The sequence below is a fragment of the Lytechinus pictus genome, chromosome 15 (genome assembly GCF_037042905.1).
Source record: "Lytechinus pictus isolate F3 Inbred chromosome 15, Lp3.0, whole genome shotgun sequence".
NCBI lineage: Eukaryota > Metazoa > Echinodermata > Echinoidea > Temnopleuroida > Toxopneustidae > Lytechinus > Lytechinus pictus.
Genome location: NC_087259.1, coordinates 11371149 through 11394281, shown reverse-complemented (window position 1 = coordinate 11394281; position 23133 = coordinate 11371149). Strand labels below are relative to the sequence as shown.

The window sequence follows — 23133 nt, the reverse complement described above, 5'->3', positions numbered from 1 at the left end:
GGGGGCACTCAGTATATATAATACTTGGTGGGTATGTGCCGCGGAGGGGACCCCCGTTTTTACACTAAAATTTCTGTTCCAAGTCTTAGCATTTTTGTCTTATTAAGAAAAAGAAGGTTCGGAACTTACCTTATTAGCTTGGCTTATAAAGGCGCAAGTCAAATTTTCCAATGTCTGGAAGTTTAAAGACTGGACATAATATGACGTGTACACAGTATTATTTAATAGTTTCAAGTTTCAAGTTTATTTCATTTCTCAACTCAATACAACATAAGAAATAATTACAGATATAAAATGATAACCATACAAATCAATACAAATGAATATACATTGCAAGCAATATGACTATACAAGAAAAGTAAAATGTTTATGGAAAACACTAAATAACGTTATAATCATATTAACCAATAAATAAATAATAATTAATGGATTCGAGCCGGAGGCTATAAAGTGTTTTAAATGCAATCTTTTAGACTAAAGTAAATTAGGCGGGGGTTGGGGGTGGCAACAATGATTGAAAAATAAGGTCATAAAAATTAAACATATACGTTTACCAACTGCAAGCAATCAATAAATAGCATCTCATATAATCATAGTCATTGCTGGCTATCAATCCACACGAATCAAAACATATTTCTTTAACTGGCGGAATTTGCCCCCCCCCCCCTGCTCGATCTTCTATAGCATACGTGAATTGGAGTGTGGGCACGGGGCAAAACTTCTTATTTCAGGTGCTCGTACCCCTTCCTCTCCCCTCGTCCGATCATGATCGACGCCCCTGAACATGAAAAGACTCTCACCATGATCAACAACATCCCTGTACATCAGTGTGAAAAATCATATCAATAGCCAACGCTTTTGGCATGGCCTTGTCAACCCTAATCAACAAAGCTGAATGATATTTTTCACCTCGACCGTTGGAGACAAATTTCACACCCACATTTAACAGTAAAAAAAGGTCAGGTCTATTTGACAAAAAAGTCTCGCTCAGTGTGTTTCAGGGCGCGCTGAGGTTAGTTTCAAGTTGAAGGTGTATGAAATGGAGAACGAAGTGGTGGCTGAGATCGAAGTTGAACTGGAGGAGATAAGAAATGGGACATCGGCAGGTCGGACATCTCAAGTGGCCAAGGAAAAGGCTGAAACCATCCTCTCCAACATTCAGAGAGTCGTCACCTACGGCATTGACGATCGACCACCTTGGTACTCAACCATTGTACTTGCGTTTCAGGTAAATTCTAAATCATTACTCAGGATAATTTTCGGAAAGTAATCACGGCCCTGATAAGCGGGGGTGCTGGGGCGCTGAAGCACCCCTGAGATATTCCTTGGGGGTGCTGTGTGTATTATTATCCATAGGCAACACCCCCTGGAATTCTGGAAGAAGCGAAAAAAAAGTGGATAGATATAACGTAATTGACCTTTATTTTGTAGAAATAGCCTTTCTGATTTTTTTTCTCTTTTCAAATTTGTAGGGACCAATATGTGACTTCAATTTTGTAGTGATAACCTTTTTTTTTTGCTTTTCAAATTGACATCATTACCCCCATTCCAGTGCCCTGAAAGTAATATTTTATCGAATTCAGCACACCCCCCCCCCCCCCGCCCTTTACATTATTTTATTTTCCCCGTTCAGATTGACCTTTTGACAGCGTTTAGAATATACAAAGTTTATTGGTTTTAATGGCACGGGAGCATTTGCCCTTTGGCCATAATAACTATGATTTTTTATTTTACAATGTTTACACTGAAATCAAATATGTAGGCCTATAGGGTACATACATGTAGCCTACTTTCATATTTTAAAGTTGAAGAATGATGGTTTTCTCGTAGCCTTTAGCATGTTTAGTAGATGAACTACTTGCAGACGAACTGTGTCCATACGGATGGAAACCAAACGGAACGTGGATAATGTCGTCAGTGATTTTATGAACCGGCTCAAACCTAGTTTTCGGTCAAATTTTCGAAATTCATTTTTTTTTTTTGGGGGGGGGGGTATATTCTAAAAGCCCGTGATTCAATCTATTTATTTGCCAAATTTCAGATCAAAATTCGTATTATTTAGAAAATAAGGGGATAATTTTTACGAAGCGGCTTTACCCCTCCTTAATTTGATTTTACGAACTGGCTCAAACCATTATTTGTGTAAAGTCTCTGGAATGGCGCGCGCAGGTCAAAGAAGTTAGGTCACACTTTTTCAGAACGGTTTTTTAAGTTCCAGCACACAGCGAGCATTCGTTGATCAGCATAGAATTTTGGGATCGCGATAACGGCGAAACCCCTTGACCTACTTCACATTTTCGTCAACGATTTTAAAGTTGACGATCTTGCCGTCAATGTGATACCTATTTCTTCAGAATTGGTTTTGTACAAATTATGAATATTTTGTCATCAAAAACACATATTTTTTTTAGGTCAATGGTAAATCGCAGGGCCAAACGTAATTAGGGTATGTTTTTTCCCCAAAAGCTTTTTTTTTATAGACTAGCAAAACGTGTTTATGGTATGTTTTTTTCACCAAGCTTTTTCCCCGAGGTCATATTCTGGCGACAACTTGTTTAGGGGCCAAAATGTGTAAATAAAGCCCGCGAAAAAACTTGTATAGGGGTAATTTTGCACACAGAGAAAAACTCGTTTAGGGAGTAATTTGAAATAATTTGGGCACGCGTGTGTACAGCAATACATTTGACTGCCCCCATGTATTTCGTGAACAAGTTTAAGCCTGAAGAATATTTTTGAAAAGTCCGCGAAGTTTGGACACCCCATCATACTACAGTCAAACATACTACAATTCAAATTAATCAATCTCTCTTTCCTGTCACCGAACATATTGCTCCTGTTTACACAATTGTATCTCGGTTTTCCATAATCATTTTGCCTGTTGCTTTCTTTGTAGTGAAGTTTCTTTCTTTTCATGCACTAAATTAAGTTTTGAAGTTTTGTGTATATTTTTGTATATTTGCTTTATATGCATGTATTTATGTTTTAAAGGACCCCATGGAAGAACAGCGGTATTTTATTAATACCGCTGAAATGGGCCATCCTCCATATGATCTGTATGATATGTTAAATTGAGCATGTATATATTTTATCTTTTTATGGAAATAAATACAAACAAACAAACAAACACAGATCCCATGCGGGTATCAATGCAAATAATTTATCCCAGTCACAAACCGACTCAAAACGAACCGAGTATTTAGAAAATAATGTAATATCGGGGTTTCTCAGTCTGAGTCGGTTTTATCGTTTTAATGGGACTAAATCAACTCGTCTATTTACAAGAATGTCATTTCATATTTTCATGGTGGCACAGTGGTAGAGCGCCCGCCTCATGAACGGGAGGTCGTGGGTTCGATCCCCGGCCGAGTCATACCAAAGACTTTAAAAATGGGATCGACTGCCTTCTTGTCAGTCGCTCGACGTGTGAGAATGGAGAAGGGTAATAACATATTATGTTATGCAGGGCCCGCTGGAAGAACAGCTGAGTGTGGCTGCCCTGGGTAAATAAGTAAATAATATAAGTAAATGAATATTATTATTTCAATTTTCATTTTTGCCGACTCGTTCTTTATCTCAATCACAACAACGAAAACGACTCCAGCCCAACAAAGGACTTGGATGATATGCAAATAGAAAATAACCAAATAGTTTGTTTCATTATGGAGTTGGTTTTGTCAGGGTGCGATGAGACAAGATCAACTCATCCAATCTCGTCTTTTTACAAGTATTTCCTTTTTCCCGACTTTTTCTTGATCTCAGTCACAACAACGAAACCATCTCTTAACCTAATAAATATCATGGCCATGGGAAGCGGGAGTGTTGGGGGTGTTGCGTGTACTATTCTTCATAGGCATCACTCCCAGGTATTCTAGAAGTTGTGTAAAAATTGAAAAATGTAACCAAAATGACATTCATTTTCTAGTAGCCTTTTTTTTTTTTTGCTTTTAAAATTCCTCGGCAGCAATTCGTTCTCCATGTTATACTGTAAAAACTTTTTTTTTTCTTTCAACTTCCTCGGCACCAATTTGATCTCCATTTTGTAGTGAAAACCTTTTTTTTTTCTTTTCAAATTTACATCAGCACCCCTAGTCAAACAAAAAATCGTTTTCAAGGCCATGAATAACTTTGTTCAGTCTCGAGTTGATTTTGTCCGTTTGATGATATTAAATCAAAATCATCCAATCTCTTCTATTTACACGTATGTTTTTTATGTTCTGTGCCAGACGTTTTTCTTCAATATTTACTCCCTTTCGTGCCATATATAAAGACGAAGCGGGAGATAAACATTGGTATTTGGCACATGCAAACAAATCCTCATTCATGTTCATTCTCCTCATACAGACTGAAATATGCACTGAAACTACTATTTGCTGAGGTAAATTATATAAAATCATCCATGTTCATGTCTGCCTATAATTGTCAGCTCTTATTTTTCTTCTTTTCCTTCTCTTCTTCTCCTTCTTCCTTTTTGTCTGTCTTCTTCATCCTCGTTATATTCTTCGTCCTCTTCTATTTCACCCTCTTCCTCTTATTCTTACTAAGTCAATCTACATATTCTACAGTATATTTCAGAGACCATAGACATGACAGAGCAAATGCATTATTGCAGCCTTTTCAGTTTTGTGCTTTTTTGACACAATATTTCGTGCATTTGAGGCGTATTATGTGAATACACAACCTAGTTTGATTACTGATGAATCCATTATAAATCTGTAACCTCAAACCACAAGTTTGGGAAATTTTGAATTTTCCAGAATATTCCCCTCTTATTCACAATACAGTCCTAAATCCTTCTCTGTGAGATACTATCATCGGTAAATTTGGAATTAAGACAAAATTTATGTTCACTATCTTGAAAATTACTTTCGGTATAGACGCCAAATTTCAGTCCGTATAGCAAAGTCTACGTTAAGCGGTCAGCCAAGAATATATAAAATCTAAAATATCCCGTTATCTACTCTACAAGCGTTTTCCTCTACTTCTGTTGAAAATATTCGTTTTATATTAAGAAATATATTTATAAAACGGCTATTTAATTTGAAGTTTAAGTTCATATACTTTCATCCTCTAGTTGAAGAGGGATTTAACTAACTTCTCTACTCACCGACGCGTCGCGATACACCGTATCACCCGGCTTTAGCACGGCTACTCTAATCGGGCGCTTGAGCAATCAAGGGAATTTCTTCCTACCCGGTACCCATTAACTACACCTGGGTGGAAAGTCGCAAATGTTGATTATTGCCTTGCCAAATGAAGCGAGTGCTGAGTTGAGATTCGAACCTGGATCATGTGGTTAAATGCCCGGAGACTTATTCAAAATACCACCGCACCTTTTATATAGCATACATTGGATAAAAATGGAAACCACTAGCTAAAAAGTTTAGAAGAACTTGTGGGAAGTATATAGTATTAGCCTAAATTGAAAAGTAAGAAAAGATAAACACATCGAAAAGGAGGGCACGAGGGGAGGGGGGGGGGGCTGAATGTAAGATTAGAAGAGAGATAAAACAAAGTTATGATCCAAATATACCTTTTATTCGGTTGACTGATGTTATTGTAGTTTAACATTTGATTTCCTCTGAAAGATTGTTTCAGATCTGAGGGCCTAAGACACCCCCCCCCCCGGGCCCTGGCCGGGTTCAAAAATGGGAATGTTTTCACGATCGTGGCTTGATACTCAATACTTGATGCTCAATTTTTGCCTATTCTGAATTGCGAATGGTCATATAAATAGGCCTACCATAATTATCACAATTATTTTTTAGAAAAAAAAAAAATATTTATATTTGTCTTAATTGTAGCACTTTCTAACAGATGTAGCCAGTCTGTTTTCATTCCCGCTGATCATTGCTCAAGCGATGTGTATCCAAAATGATTTGTTGACCACTTCTCAGCTTATCTCAACTATCTTCGTAGTATCTGGAATTCAGACGTTTCTGCAAGCTACGTTTGGAAGCAGGTGAGACCTTGTGGTTTAAAACTTATTTCTTTTTCATAACATAAATAATTCAAGCTAAAATCAAAACCATTAGGCTTGTAAAATGATATTGGGTAAAAATGCTCCATGAGGGTAATTATGACTTGTGTCCAACCAACATTGGGCTTTTTTTTTTTTTTTTTTTTTTTTTTTTTTGGGGGGGGGGGGCATTTTTATTTGTCCAGTGTGATGAAAATTTTGCCCATTCTAAAGTTAATTGCTGCTTATTTTTTTTTAACCTTATACTGGACAATATGCCTCCCGCATTGGGTAAAATACTTCCCCAAATTGGTTGGACACTTAATTACCCCGTGCTGGTTAAAATTCTATCCAATGTTTTGTTACAATGTACCCTTCAATGATTTGTATACATTTCGTCATGTGACCAAACGTCATTACACATTGAGTAAAATGTGCTATATATTATGTAAATCGATTGTGACGAAATCTCGGCACAATGACGTCAACCAGCAGACTGATAGCAGCCACAGGTGAAAACTCGTTGATCATGTTATAGCTGCATTTACTAACGGAAGAAAAACCTTCCTTAAAGGTAGTTACTGGATTCAAAATGAAATTAATTTATACCACTGGTAAGTCTTATGGTATATAGACCTGTATAGCTTTGGCGTTGTGGTGTGCGCCTTTAATCAGAGATTGATGATCTGCACATATCTATCTCTGGAGTGGAAAAGCTACTTAGCAAGATCATCATCTCAAAAGCAGCTGGTCCAGACCTTATTCCTAACATCATTCGAAAAAATGGGCATCTGAAATTGCGCCTGACGTCACATGGATGTTTAAGCTCTTTGTGGACTCTTTTACTCTACCCTCAGACTGGAGAGATGCGCATGTATCACCAGTGTTCAAGAAGGGTGAGGTCCACCAAACCAGCAATTATCGCCAAGTTTCCCTATAACTTCGGTTATTTGCAAGCAGTTGGAGCATCATCTGTCGCCATATCATCTGGAACGCAACAAGATCTTGTCGCCACTCAATCATGGTTTCAGGGCGGGACACTACTGAGACACAGCTCTTGACTGCCGTACACGACTTTCTCACAGTCCATGATAGAAGATTCAAAATGGACATCGTTATTCTGGACTTTGAGAAAGCCTTCGATACTGTCCGTCATTCAGTTCTACTACACAAGCTGTCATCTGTCTTCTTTGGCTGTCATCTTTCCTATAATGGCAGATGAAGGTCCTTTACTTCTATGACTGTCATATTTCCTAACAAAAGGGCAGATGAAGGTTGTTGTAAATGGGGAACACTCATCTCCAACGAAGGTAGCGTTAGGAGTGCCGCAAGGTACCCTGCTCCACCCTCTTCTCTTCCTTTGTCATATAAACGACTTTCCAGACAACGTCAAGTCTATTGTCCGCCTTTTCGCTGACAACTGCATGCCTCTTTTAATGGACGATCAAGTCACAGCGGCTGGATCATGTCACTCTCTAAAATGATCTATCCAAGCTATATACAGCAATGGGCGAATACATGAGGAATGAGATTCAACGCTACTGGGTACTGATCAGAAGTCATCCTACTTCTAGAACGTCAATATTCATGTTCATTTTATCAAACACATCTCCCAAAAGAAGTTCCTTGGAGTCATGCCGTCTGAAGACCTAAAATGGACCCACACATCAGTCATGTCAGTATGACAACGAAGAAAGCAAATTCTATCCTGGGACTTCTCCGCCGAAATCTCCCGAGAGCTTTTTATGAAAGGACTTGTCGGATGATTTATGCGACAAGTCTTGTTTTATCTTATAGTTGCCATAGGAACTGAGCGTCTCAGCCAATCAAAATCGAGGAAAGTTGTCAGATCTGACAAGTTGTTAGATGTTGATGAAACGCTCCCCCGGTATGTCACTGCCACTATCACTGCCCACTGGATACTCACATCATGTACGGTCTACGACGAACATCAATTAGAAACTATTATTAAAGGACAAGTCCATCCAAACATAAAGTTGATTTGAATAAAAAGAGAAAAATCCAACAAGCGCAACACTGAAATTTCATCAAAATCGGATGTAAAATAAGAAAGTTATTACATTTTTAAGTTTCGCTTAATTCTACAAAATAGTTATATGCACATCCTGGTCAGTATGCAAATGAGGGAACTGCTGACATCACTCACTCACTCACTATTTCTTTTGTATTTTATCATATGAAATATTCAAATTTTCCTCATTTTCCTGGAACACAAAGTTTTATTTTGCCCTGAACATGTAGAATTATGGTTCAGTCATGTTGTTCCTCATCGTTTAATCTGTAAAGCTTGAAATATTGTATATTCAAACAATAAAAAGAAGAAATAGTGAGTGAGGGACTTCATCGATTCTCTCATTTGCATGTGACTAAATTGAGCATATAACTATTTCGTGAAAAATAAAGGAAACTTGTCAATGTCATTTTAACTTTCTTAGTTTTCATCCGACTTTGATGAAATTTTCAGCATTACTATATGCTTCTCTGGCTTTTCTCTATTGATTCAAATCAACATTTTTCTGAGGTGGACTTGACCTTTAATTTATTATGCAATACAATATCAAACTATTTATCAAACATCAATTCACAAGTCAATATGATTATATTTTTCCATAATTAATATCAAATATTTTTCCGCAGACTTCCCATTGTTCAGGGCCCATCGTTTGCTTTTCTTCTGCCTCTGTTTTCTCTCCTGAATCTACGAGGTCAATGCCCATCTGACCCAGGTAATTGGCTATATCTTCTTGGATGTATTGGCCCGTATTCTGAAGTCGGGTTTAACTTAAACTCAGGTTTAAAGTTGTGGTTTAAGTATTGACGGCCAATTGTTACATAATCACTAACAGAAGAGATATCATATACGTCAGCTCATTCGGCTCTCAAAATCATTCATAATTGTGTAGGAAGTATAAATAGATGATTGTCTTCACCATTTATGAATCAGGAAAGAGCACAGTAAACATAAGAAACATACAACGATACATTTGGCTTCCCATACTTAAACCACAACTTTAAACCAGAGTTTAAGTAAAACCCGACTTCAGAATACGGGCCATTGTGATGATAATAACGATACTGGCAAGCCCCAACCCCATTTTACACTTCTATTGTTGTGTTCAAAAGATTTCCAAATTTCCGATCCATAATGGAAATAAAAGACAGGGATGCATATCTGAATCGATATTTGACCGTAGTAAATGTCAGTCCTTGTAAAAAAAAAAAAAGACCTCCAAGAGTCACGTTTGAATCAATGTATAATATTGTATTCATTTTAGAGATAATCATCAGTGAATGGCGTCAGATATATAACTAGCTGACACCCTTTCAGCAGGTTCGCAAAAAATGAGAATGAATAGGGTCTACCCATCTCCATTGATTGTATTACGCTGAGCGCTTGCTTATACGATTATTCTCAAAGTCACTGCATGGCTCGGTCACGGTTCGAACCCACTACTTCGATTCACAGGCACTCTGCCAATGAGCCACCATGTCTAATATTAAAATACGTTGATAGGCGTAGGCCTATATGCTGAAATCAAAGGGGTAGAGCAATATGGGTATATGGTGATAACACGAACAAGATCTAGCTTTAAAAAATGAATACCTGGGTCCCGTATACACAAACGTTAGCGATTGATCGTACGCTTGATTTTTACAATTAATTGTGCACTGTATTCAATGTAATCAAATTCTAAGCTTCGTGTTACGGGCCTCTGGTTATCATTAACACATTATTATGTTCTAGCGGAATTATTTTGTTACCGTATGCTCATTTATTTGACCATTTATCACCAATTTCGCTTTCTTCAATAGCTATTGCTGGGAATGCAACCAACCTAACGGAAAGCAGGCTCGAGTTTAGAGATAGAATGCAAGAAGTAAGTATTCACTTAAATCGTATCAATGGATCGTGCCAGATTCTATATCAAATTATAATCATATATTGTGTAGTTAAAAATCTTTAAGAAGCGGAATTGTTAAACATAGGCCTATTGATACAGTTTTAGTGCCGAAAGCCAAATTCAACGAGTTATGGTAGTGTTACGTCACATTCACAACGAAAACGATTAAAAATCTACCAACTGACTCCTCTCAGAGTGAAAATACGTCACTCATGCACTCCTGACATTTTCTCTTTCGAGAGTGAATTTTACCTCCCTCTTTTTTAGGGGGGAGGCAAAATATGTCTACAAAGATGCATACTTCAATCCAGAAGGGATTGGTCGGTAGTAAATCACTCCGGGAGGAGTGTAATATGACTGGGGAGTGATTCACGAGATCACTCATGATCTCGAGGGAGTGTTTCATCAACATTTATGTCCGACAAGTTGTCAGATCTGAAAACTTTCCCCGATTCTGATTGGCTGAGAGGTACTGTTGCTATGGTAACTGTCGGATAAAACAGGACTTGTCGGATAAAATCCTTTCATGAAACGCTCCCCTGGTGCCCGTTTCATAAAGCACTTGCAACTGTTGTAACTTTGCTTTAATGTCAACTGACATGGTAACCTTGATTATGATTGGCTGCTGAGCCCTGTTACCATGGTAGTTGCCATTATGGCAAAGTTACAACAGTTGCAAGTCCTTGATGAAACGGGCAATGCTCTTTTGCATTCAGAGCTAGAGTGTGATTCGCCTCATCCGAATGTCTGAATGAAAAATATAAATCAAAATAGATTATTTTTTTGGCAAGCGATCTTAGAGTCTTGAGCTTGAGTGATTACGTAAATGACGTTGAAGAAAAATCTGCCTATTTTTCTACCCCCCCCCCCCGACAGTTGCAGGGAGCGGTTCTGGTTGCTTCGTTTTACGAGATATTAGTGGGCTTCACGGGCATAACAAGCATTCTGTTGAAGTTCATAGGACCACTCACAATAGCACCAACGATTGGTCTTATCGGTCTATCGCTCTTTAACGTGGCATCTTCCAATGCAAGCCAACATTGGGGCATATCAGCAATGTGAGTTACGAAAATGCGTTTGTAAAGTATTTTTTAATATCCTTATTTGTTTCCATTATTATTATTATTTTAAGATTTGAAAAATTGTTATTATCATAATTATCATTATAAAATTATCATCATTCGTTTCTATCTAATTTCATCATTAATATAACCATCACTGTCTTGATCATTAATTTGTTCATTGTCTTAAAATAGTCCTAATGCATAATCGGATAGCGCCCTCCCTCAGAGGACATACGTTTACACTAGCTGCAGATCACCAACGCATGTAAGGCAATGGCTTCAAGAGATAACAAATCAGTGGCGTAATGAGGAAAAAGGGAAAAAATAGTGGGCTAGGTATGGCGTATCGGGCAAAATTCATTAAAAAGTAAGGAGTGAGCAAGATTTCGATATTTTTATTACAATATCAAATTTGTGATATATTTAGACATAATATTGAGAAAATAATGTCATATTTTAATATTTTCTCTTTCCTTTTTTTTTTCTTGGTCGTATTTTTTTTTTTGGGGGGGGGGGTGGGGGTGCAGCGCCCCAAGCCCCCCCCCCCCTTCCATCTGTACGCCACTGTAAAAAATTAAATACTTGTTAAAAAACATGTTAATTTCTTCCTTAAGTTTTGAAGCCATTCCTAAGAACATAGATTTTGTTTGTTTGTTTGGTTGTTGAAAATTTAGCTTGAGTGCCTTAATTGAGAATTTCTGTTTGGCATATTTTTGTTTCTTTATTTTAGTACTTATATTTGGTCGATCATGTGTTAAAAATATTTGTTTTTTCTTCTTCTTATCCCACAGGACCGTTTTTCTCATTGCATTGTTTTCCCAGTACTTGGAGAGATTTCCTATTCCTTGCCCTGGTCCTTCGAAATCAAAAGGAATTCGCATTTTCAGGTTTCATTTGTTTACATTATTCCCGGTGAGTCGAGAGATCAATTTATATTTTTTAGTAGCAACAGCTGATATGTTTAGACTAGGGAATGCACCGGGTATTTTGATAAAAGACAACATGGGAACCTAGTCACTATTTTTTATCGATAAAATGATTTTTTAATTTTATGAAATCATCATATGGATCCCAATCAAATGATTGGTCGAAATCTACCATGTGACAAGCTATCTAATTGAGCTGCCATTATTCGTGTCTATTATTTCTATCAATTTGAAAATCGAAAAGGATCGGTCCTCCCTGTCTATCCCTTGCATGCACCGCCCTTACTTAATTCAATGGCGATAAACATTTCATTTCATTTATTTCCACCATAACAGCAAAGTAAATGCATATTTACATCTCAACATCACTATGGAAAAGATTCAATTTGAATTACATAGAAATAAAAAATACAATGCATTCGTAAAAGTAGTAAAATAATTGGTAATGATCATGTCACTTAAAGTATCATTATTCATAATTTGAATTAAAATATAGAGAACGACAATGGACACACTATACAAAACAACACGGAACAGGAATACACTTAAGACAAAAAAAAAACATCCTGCAGTTAAGTTTTTAGATTGTAACGATTAATTTGGTTAAGTTTGAGTTTCCGTTTGATAGTAAATAAGCTCGGTGAGTTCTTAATCATGTTAATAGACTCATCCACAAAATTGAATAAATGAGGACCGGTATAAATTATAGGTTTCTGTTAAAATAATGTTCTCAACAAAGGAAGGTGAAATGATGATAATTGTCTTGTGGGATAGCTATGGAAATTATCTTCTTTTATGTCAATAATAAGCTTAGCAGGGTTGGCAATCAGCCGCGATTTTATTTACATAAAAAAGCCAAGATGAAGGTGATATAGGTCATTTATTTTCAAAATGTTATCAGAGTAAAATAAAACGTCGGTGTGGGCTAATCTATCGTCATCACTTATAAACCTTATTATGCGCTTTTGAATTAGCATTATTCTATACAAATAAATTCAAGAGGAGTAAGGACTATGTTCATACAGAACTGTATGAACATATTTCTATTATTCATAACATTTTTTTATCATTATTTGTATGCAGATATAGTATGAAACATATTATTACAACTGTGTAATGAAACTTAATCAGTTCAGTTCAGTTCAGTTTAGTTTATTTCACTTCCATTTTCTGATAATAAACATAACAAACATATATATACATATGTATAAATGTACAAAACAGAATAAGTGTCATAAGAATACTTCAATAATCAATTAACAAATTCGTAGGAAATAGATGAAATGTATACAATTTTTGTTCAAGATACATTTGGATGATTAGACAAATTATAGATTACAGTTAGCATGTGAAAATGAAAATTAGGGACTTATTAAAAAGCGAAGCTTGTAATTGTAAGTCCCTTAGGATAAATTTGTAGTAATCTTAATCGTATGTAATTAAAAGTAAGGTAAGACAATCTAGACCATATATTCAAGAGACAAAAAGCATCATAGAGTATTTGGATTTAATTGTTGAAATGCAAATGAAGTGAAATTAATCTTATTTCACCGTTTCAGGTTGTAATAAGCATCATGATAGCATGGTTAGTCTGTTATATTCTGACCGTGTTCGATGTATTTCCCGAGGATAGTAATGCGATTGGATACGCAGCTAGGACGGATATCAAATCAACACAACTAGAGGAAACGCCTTGGTTTTATGTCCCTTATCCAGGTATCAATTCTGAGTTACACTGAAAAAAAAAATCCGGTGTTGATTTAACACCAGCCCGGAATCTATATATGTCAACACCAGAGAAGTGTTAAACCACACTAGTTTGGTTTTGGTCTAACACCAGATATGTGTTTATACAACACCAATTAGTATTAAAACAGCATCGGTTTAATTCCAAACTGGTGTTATTTCAATACTTCTCTGGTGTGTACATATATAGATTCTGGGCTGGTGTTAATTCAACACCGGAATTTTTGCAGTGTACAGTTTGAACTTAAATAGCGACCTGCTGTTCGTAAGTTAAGAATGACCTAAGTTAAGAGTGAACCTATCTTACGCACTAAACCATCGCCAATGAACACTTTGGTGTATACCATTTACCAACAGAGATTTCAACAGTCGTTCTTAAAGTCACTGTTAGCTTACAAATAGCTTTATCAGACACACACCTGGTCAGAAAGTGAACTCAGACAAAACTTGAGCCAAACTATAAACGATCTATATGTTAAAATCATGTGGGTTTACACAATCAGTTTTGTTTACACTGTAGATGTCGTGCATGTTGTATGCTTCTATAAACATGATTTAAAAGTTTAAGAAAGCTATTTTAGTAAATCTCAACTATTTTGTACAATTTTATCCAAATTTGTTTACAAACCAATCATTAAATCGTTATAAATGGAATATCATTTCAGTTAAATATGGTATCACAAAGCGTAATATGTGGATTCTGGCAGAGAGCGTTTTAGAACTACAAAATTGAGTCTATAAAGTGTTGAAAGATTTATGTGCTATTCCTTGGAGAAAAGTCTAAAAGATGGAAAATAATGGCAAATCTTTAGAAATAAAATGCTGCACGACTATGCGATAATTTCTCATCATTTTATCATAAGGTCAGTGGGGGCTGCCCCGGATAACCGGTCCCGGTGTTCTTGGCATGATAGCCGGATGCACTGCCTCTATCGTTGAATCTATCGGAGATTACTTCGCATGCGCAAAGCTGTCCGGTGCACCGCCCCCGCCTCATCACGCCATGAACAGGGGGATTGGGATGGAAGGAATTGGTGGCGTGATCTCGGCTTTCTGGGGAACGGGCGTTGGATCGACATCGTACAGCCAAAACATCGGTACAATTGGTATAACAAAGGTATTCAATATTTTGCACTCATTTCTACCATATTTCCAAACCGTAGTCCTCATACCGGCATCATATATTCAAGGGTTCATCCAATGTTACAAATTCATGTAAAAAATAATGTTATAGACATATTTTAAGGAGCTTAACACCACAAAATTCAATCACACAGTGCATATGTCCTATACTGGATTCAATGTACTTGTTTTAGTCTTGAACTTGTGTAAACGGGGAAAGTAGATATAGAAATGTGATATTTCATGGGCACTTTGACTAAAATATCCCAAAGTTATTTGAGATTAGAATTAGCCTATAAACATAAACTTGGATCAGAAATTGTTGGCAAGAAGTCATTATTAACTTGTATATACGACTTTCATTCTCCGACGTCTTTCCGAAGTTAAAGGGACATATCGAGATTGATGTCACCTTTCTTTTTTTCGGGGGGGGGGGGGGTGAGTGGGAGTTGTGATCATTTTGTTTGTAGGAATACAAGTAAAATTGTAAAGAACAACAATGTCTATCCATAAAAAGATAGATTTATTTAAAATCATGTATCATCATTTTCGTATTCTTTATTGCTTCAGGTGGGTAGTCGTTTGGTCGTTCAAGTCATGGGCGTGTTGGTAATCGTTCTTGGATTGTGGCTTAAAGCCGCTGCCTTTCTGGCGACCATCCCAACCCCAGTTATTGGAGGCGTCATGATTGTCACGTATGGTATGGACTACAGGCACATTTTTTTTTACTCTTCGGATATTAGACAAAAAGATATCAACCATGTATAATAATAGTAATAATAATAATAATAACGGTATATTTACCCAGGGTAGCCACTTCAGTTCCGAAAACTGTTCTCCCAGCGGGCCCTGCTATTATTATTACCCCGGCTAAGCTAGGCTACCTATTCAGGTGCACACAGCTTTTTAAGGAATTACTTCCTGCTGGTACCCATTTACCTCACCTGGGTCGAGTGCAGCACACTGTGGATGAATTCCATACTGAAGGATAGTACGCCACGGCTTAGATTTGAACCCACGACCCTCTGTTTCAAAGTCCGGAGAGTAATCCACTGGGCCACGACGCTCCACAATAGTCACATTAACACAAAAATAATACTCAGGAACAAATCATAACAAAAAAGTAGCCATTTGAATAACAGGGAAAATTATACTTCTTTGGACTAAATATAACTCGAAATTCATTTCAATTGTTTTTATTTATTCTGCACAAGCCCATGCTGAACCTTTATTCCTCGTGATGTGTGTACTGTATAGTTTAGTACTCGTGTTCATTATAACTTAATGTATACATGTACATATATATTTATTTTATTTGTAAAAAGATTTGTACAATTCAGCCCATGTTGCGAGACCGGCTTATAACAATAATTACACCATCAATATTATGGGGTGTTTTTCTGGGGGTGGTATTTATGGCACGCCCATATCCATTTTGAACACCATATTCACCAAATGAAAATAAAATAAGCTAGGCAGAACGTACCCAACGGTATGCTTTTCACTTCGAGGTTGCATTCCGCAATTTATGTTCCGTTCTCCCAAAGTCACATTTGAATTTAACAAAAGTGAGTTAATCGGAGAAAAATAGAATAAATGTTATTTTGTTTACATGTTACTAGCTAGACTTCATGTTCAGAAACGGCTTTTTCTAGTAAGGAATTTCATGAATACAAATTTAATGATTTATTTCCATATCTGGCACTGTAGGCCAAGAATGGTATCGAAATAATAGATGAAGATTTCAAGTTTAATGTAATTTTCTATTTCTCTTTTTAAAATACTTCTGAAAGTTTTTTTTAAATCTCTTTCACTAGGAATCGTGAGTGACGTTGGCTTCAGCAATCTGCAGTATGTGGATATGAACTCCCCCAGGAACTTATTCATTCTTGGGTTCGCACTCTACATGGGAACGGCTGTTCCCGCTTTTGTCAACAGCAACCAAGACAAAATCAATACAGGTGGATTATTTGAAACGAGTATTTACACAATTTAAAAGCAAACGTATAATGTACATTGATATTTAATATCTCGGATAAAATTGTTACAGCCCTCATCTCATTACCCGAAATCAAACTGTAAGTTGAATGAAAATGACGTTGTTTGAAAATGAGGGAAATTAAGAGGAGACACGAGTATGTATATATATTTATATATATATATATGTATATATATATATATATATATATATATATACATACAGTATACTGCATATTCATAAATAGAGAGAATGATTCTTATTTGAATGTAGGTCTAAAATTCTGATTAAATCGTAATTCCTTATCGCAGGGTCGGAGGTTTTTGACGAAATGTTGATTATAATTCTTGGGACAAGCATGTTCATAGGAGGAGCCACTGGCTTTGTACTTGATAACACAATACCAGGTTTGTATTTTCTGAGATTTTCTTTTTTCTGTTGTATTTTTTTTTCACCCAAAAGGAGACACGAGTGTGTCGCGTACTCACCAGAAAACACTATCTAAACTCTTTTTTTTCTGGTCGCTCGTGTGTAAACCAATACAGCACAGTACCCACCGCCTTCCTAAAAAAAGCAAGGTTCTTTCGTTTTGTCTTAACTTAAACTAAAATAGTTACGCAACCATGAAATTGCTGTAAATAACCACATTAGAAATGTGTTCTAATATTCTCGATTAATCACTTCCTGGAAAATAAAACTTTAAAGTAGGTTTGATAAAGTTCTATCAAAGATGTATTTTGAGAGAAGTAAGCAACTGTATAGTGCAAAGGATTTTTCAGTGTGATAGACAAGTCGTTATATGGTTTGTCACTGGTGGAATAAAAACATAACAATTGACGCCTAGAAATATTAATCAAGACATATGATTTCGCTGTATATTCTCTCGCAAGTACTCGGTATGCATTTTCGTCACACTTGTCAAATTCGAACTTGTGCATTCGTCCTCTCATGATGTGGATGGCAAACGCATTTTTTTTTTCTCTTTCTAGAAGTGTCAGTCATTGCAATCCAACTTATGAATGCGTCGCGTCGTAAGGAATGGTCAAGTCCAGTGTTGTTTTTTCCTTTTAATTGATATAGGGACTCCAGAAGAAAGGGGTCTTGTTCAGTTTCATCACTTGCAAGGAATGGAACCGACCGATTCCAAAGGTGCTCCGGACGACAACCCCTCAGACTATGGAGACAGGGCTCTTCAGAAGGAAATCGCTTCATACGTCAACAAATGCTACGACTTTCCATTTGGGATGCCATTGGTCAGGAGAGCGAGTTGGACCAAGTATATTCCGTTTTGTCCAACATTTGGAGGATACAGGGTGTCACTGCCTAAGTGCTTCTCAAAGAGGGAAAAGAATGTGTGATTTTTTTTTACATCATAGGACTTGAGGTTCATACTTAAAACAAATAACTCTATGTGTGTGTGTTGTTGTTTTTTTTACAAGCGCGCACATAATTACCAACAGTGGCGTAACTACGGGGGGAAGGCATGTGCCCCCGCCCCAATAGGCTGGACCCAAAACAAAACGGGGAAAGAAGAAAAAGAGGGAGAAAGAAAAAGAAATGTAGTGGGGTCGAAGAAATCATAGTACATTGCATTATGTTATATATACATGTATATTATATTACAATACATTAGAAATATATTTCATTAATTTATGAAATATAATTTGTTTAGTGCCTATTGTGTTCATCACTCTTGGTGCCGTTTGTTTAATGAGATGAATATTCCTTTTCAAGGGGATTAAACATCTCGTTTTCAAGTCAATGTACACATTATTCCTCGCTCTTCGAGTTTTTATTTTATGTAGTGAGTAGGCCTACTTAAAGTGGTTGCCCCCTTTCAAGGTCTGAATTCTAAATATAAAACATTTCCAGTCTGTGCTTACGCCCGCACTAGTGAATTGGTGAAATATCTACTCTTCATGAATTCCTAAAACAGTCCTTGACTGGGCGTTGTGGCGTGCGCCTGTAATCCAAGCTGTGGGGAAGTTACAAATTGATGCAGAGGTTCGAGGTTCGAGCCCTGGTCACGTCTTTCGAATGGTGACGTTAAAGGTCGGTCCCAGACGTAAATAATCATATCTGATTGATACACGTCTGACAAAACTCAAATACACACACACTTGAAATGCCCCTTTTTGGTCTAAATATTAAAAAAAATCAGCTCGCGCTTCACGCTCGTATGATTTGGTTAGTGAAATACGCATGGTCTTAATGAATTCCTACAAACAAGCCTTAGAATGCCCCTCTTCTGGGCTAGATTTCAAAATTTTTCGGCTCGCAATAGTTGATTTTCATTGAGATACCGATCATATTCATGATTACAATGAATACAAAAAGTGCTTCATGTGTTTAGGGTTTAATTCTAAAAAAAAAATCAGCAAGCGCTTGGCGCTCGCATTAGATGACTATAGTGAGATATGTATGCTCTTCATGAATTGCTAAAACAAAAGTAGTCCTTAAAACGTCTGTGGGGTCAATACATACAAACAATAAAGCTCGCGCGTTGCGCTCGCATTGTTTGTTAAATGAGACAGGTACGTATCATAATTACAAAATTTTTCTTATAATGCCTCTTTTTTGTTCTGAATAAAAAAAAAATCAGCTCGCGCTTGTGTTATGTGATTAGTGAGATACATATCCGTTTAATGTCACAGTCCTTGTCTCTATTAGGTAAGTATACCTGGCTATTGAGTGCGCTTCGCGCGCCCACTAAGTGACTTAAAAAAAATTGCTGGTGCCTCCACCCAGTGCCGTGACCCACGGTCCGTCACTGGTTACCAAGAATGTGTGTATCATTTCACTTTATTTGAATGTATAGGATAACAGAGCGTTATTGATTAAATGCCTTACTCACGGGTGTAGATGCCGAGGCCAAGGAATCAAGGATCGATCCATGGGGGCCGTTTCGTAAATTAAGCTGTTCGTATATAAAGTTAAGAGTGACTTTAAGAACGACTGGTGATCCTTTCTTGTGGTAAATGATTTAGCGCGTAAGAAAGGTCCATCAGTCGTCAAAAAGGTCGCTGTTTACTTCCGAACAGCTTTATGAAACACCCACCCGGACTTTCGAGTCAGGAGACTTACGAACACTTGGCCACGCCACCTCCACCTCTGTCAGTGTCTATTACTATTTTTGTAACCGATATCATTAATCGAAAGTCCATTTTTTTGTACTGTATACAATCTGAAATAACCGCTTTTACATTATTCATGTTGATGCAGATATATATATTGTTTACATGGAATGAGTTATTTTAACATAAAACGGTATATTACATGGTTCTTGGGGGGCTGTTGTTTAACTTCAACATGGCCCTTACCTGGGAAGCGGGGGTGCAGCGTGTATTATTCTCCAAAGGCAGCACCCCCAGGAATTCTGGAAGGTGTAAAACTTGAAAAATTCAACAAAAATTTAATTTTTAATAACCCCCTCGTTTTTTTTTATCTCAAACTTTTGGGACCAAAGTGACCTTTATTTCATAGTGAAAGCCTTTTTTTGCTTGTCAAATTTACTTCAACACCCGAAGTGAAAAAAATTGTTCCAAGGGCCCTGAAGTTCATCCAACAATATAAAAGCTTTTCTTTTAGACTTCTTCATAATTCTGTTTTGGGTCTTTTAGGGTTTTTTTTTTGCAAATAAAGTAATAGTTTGTATGTTGTACCCTTGCTTGCATTCATAAATGTATATTGTTTGGCAATCGGCTGATTTGTTATGAAAAAATAAAATCTAATATTGTAAATGCTAAATGCTTAGTACAATTATGATGTGATTATTTACATATGTGCGTGTGTCATAGAGAGAGTAAAGAGAAAGGGACAAGGAAATAAACAAGAGATGGAAAGGGGAGAGAAAGAAGGTGAGAAAGAGAGAGAAAAGGCAAACAAGAAAAGGAGAGAGGGGTAAGAGAGGGAAACGAAGAACGAAAAGGGAGAGGGGAGAAAGAGAAAGGAAAATTAAGGGAGAGAGAGATAAAAGGAAAGCGAGTCGAGAGAAAGAAAACGGAAGAAGGAATCAACCTAGCGAGAAAAAAATGAAGGAGAGAGAGAGAGAGAGAGAGGGGGGGGGGGCTGACAGATGACAGTAAGTGCAAACTCATTTCATTGTATTTCAGCGACAAAGTACGTATACACTATTGTAACAATAGATTTGCAAAAATGAAATCTGCAATATATATATATATATATATATATATATATATATATATATATATATATATATATATATGTATATATAGATATATCATAATGGTTAGTTTCGGTCATATTCGCTCATTTCGTTTACGTAGCAGACGATGCTAGCCTGCTAGTATATAGTATACTTACGCTGACCCTATTGCAAATCAAAATCAATTCCAGACTCGACATTTGCATCCTCAAACTGTAGCTATATTATAAATATCAGTAGGAAAAGCTTTAGAATACAAGAACATTGTTACTTTCAACATTATATGCGTTAATTAAGCTGTTTGGACTGTAATTGTTTCAAATGAAAAGGGTCTAGGAACGGAAACTATCAGACGTTAGTCACGTGACGTTGTACACAGAAATATGCCACGTTCTGCATTCAAGATCTCAAAGTTTGGGAGAAAAATGAGATGTAACCATTATACCAGTCATAAAGTATTATACATCAAACTGTAGGTAATCTATTTAGCATTGAGATGATAATCAATCTCGACCTTTTTTACCCTTAGGGATATTCCATTGGGAAAACAAAGGTGCCAGCGTCTTGAAAATATGGGTGGTTTTAGACCGTTTGCCATAGCAAGAGTTGTGAACATGGACACTTTCAAATGAACAGCGAGACGTAAATAGTAAATTAATTGTAATAATATTTACATTAAATTAATGGGATTGGATACAATTTTCACACTATTGTCAATCTGGTGTGAGATTATTAATAGTTATAAAGATATACCCGGCTTTCTGCAATATTACGTTCATGATAACCACTGTTCCCTGTGTTGAAGCTGTGTGTGGGGACTTTCGGACACTCAAATGCACGCGACTAACCATTATGATATATATATATACAGTGCGTCCCACAAAAAACGAAACCGAGATTTAGCGATGATTTATCATAACTTAATCATAAATAAAATAGACAAATGACCTACCAATGTAAAGCTTAGAATCTCTTCTTTCATCTGGTATTACTTAGATTATTCCTCATTCACGCATGATTGAGAAAAAACAATTCGAAGAAAGGATGCCAAAATCTCATTTGGCGGGGGTATCTGAATTTCAAAAAGAAAATCACATGACTAAAAAGTTCAATATCTCCTCTTTTCTTTGATACCTAAATCACAGAAAATGGTCAAGTAGTAAAAAAGTTATGATCCCTCGAAACAATGCTTGTATTTCCATAATTTCATTAAACAAACGTGTTTTCACCGGTTTCCCACTGAAGCTATCGCACGGTAACAAAAATGCATGGCTGATCGTCAACAAAACGGAATGTCGAGTGAGTTTGAACGCTAGCCTGTAAAACCTCTTCATTTTATGAAATTATTGAAATTCAAGCCTTATTTCAAATAACGAGAACTTTGTTATTTCTTGACCATTTTCTGTGATTGAGGTATCAAATTAAAGAGCAGATATTGAACTTTTTAAAAATGTGGTTTTCTTTTTAAAACCCAGATACGGCCCGCCAAGTGACTTTTTGGTATCCCCTTTTCAATTTTTTTTTTTCATTTTTTTTTTTTATTTTTTTTTTCAAAAATATTATTATTTTTATTTTTTATTTGTATGTTCTCATTTACATCGTCACTGTATATTGAACAAAAATAAAAAACAACAGCATGATATACATTAGAATTCAACATAAAAATTGACAACATTATACAAATATAGCAAGAAAAATGTTTAGATACATGTTCAATAGTAAGCAAACATAATGCCTAAATTGACTTTTCAATCTTTGTTTTACAATTTTTCCAAAAAATACTTTTTTTTATATTTGCTCTCCATTTTATTTCTTCTAAGAAAATTTCAAATATTTCTTTAAAATTTGATTTTCTTTTTTGTTGAAAAATTGTATAAGAAGCTAAATTGATTAATACATTAAAGAAAGATATAACGTTGTGTCCATTACCACCGTGTCTACCAATCACAATGTCTTTATAACTAATATCCACATTTTTAATATTCAGATTAATGGTAACACAAAAGTTACTGAATTTTAACCAAAAGAGTCTAGAATAATGGCAATCATAAAATAAGTGATAATAGTTTTCAATAGTTTTACATTTAAAACAGAGTGGAGATTCTGCCAATTTAAATCGAAACAAATATTCATTTGACATCAAAAGTTTATACAAAAATTTAAAGTTGAATTCAATTAAATTTGAATTTCAAATTGTTTTTGCTCACTCATGCGTGAATGAGAAATAATCAGATGAAAGAGGAGATTCTAAGC

General features: G+C 36.2%; 1 protein-coding gene across 3 annotated transcripts; it reads left to right on the top strand.

The window, feature by feature from the left end:
* Positions 1–945: 945 nt before the first annotated feature.
* LOC129278342 (solute carrier family 23 member 1-like) lies at positions 946–18610 on the top strand. Of its 3 annotated transcripts, XM_064110324.1 has the most exons (12): positions 946–1228; positions 5802–5959; positions 8615–8703; positions 9791–9855; positions 10756–10937; positions 11735–11855; positions 13429–13585; positions 14479–14732; positions 15308–15437; positions 16555–16698; positions 17027–17122; positions 17796–18213. In XM_064110324.1, the coding sequence occupies exons 1-12, from the start codon at positions 1040–1042 to the stop codon at positions 18071–18073; spliced, it is 1863 nt and encodes a 620-aa protein (XP_063966394.1). In that variant the 5' UTR covers positions 946–1039; the 3' UTR covers positions 18074–18213. The 3 variants fall into 3 exon arrangements, with proteins under 3 accessions (XP_063966394.1, XP_063966395.1, XP_054770514.2); XM_064110325.1 differs by lacking the exon at positions 17027–17122 and having other exon boundaries at positions 987–1228; positions 17796–18610; XM_054914539.2 differs by lacking the exon at positions 5802–5959 and having other exon boundaries at positions 1001–1228; positions 17796–18163.
* Positions 18611–23133: the final 4523 nt, after the last annotated feature.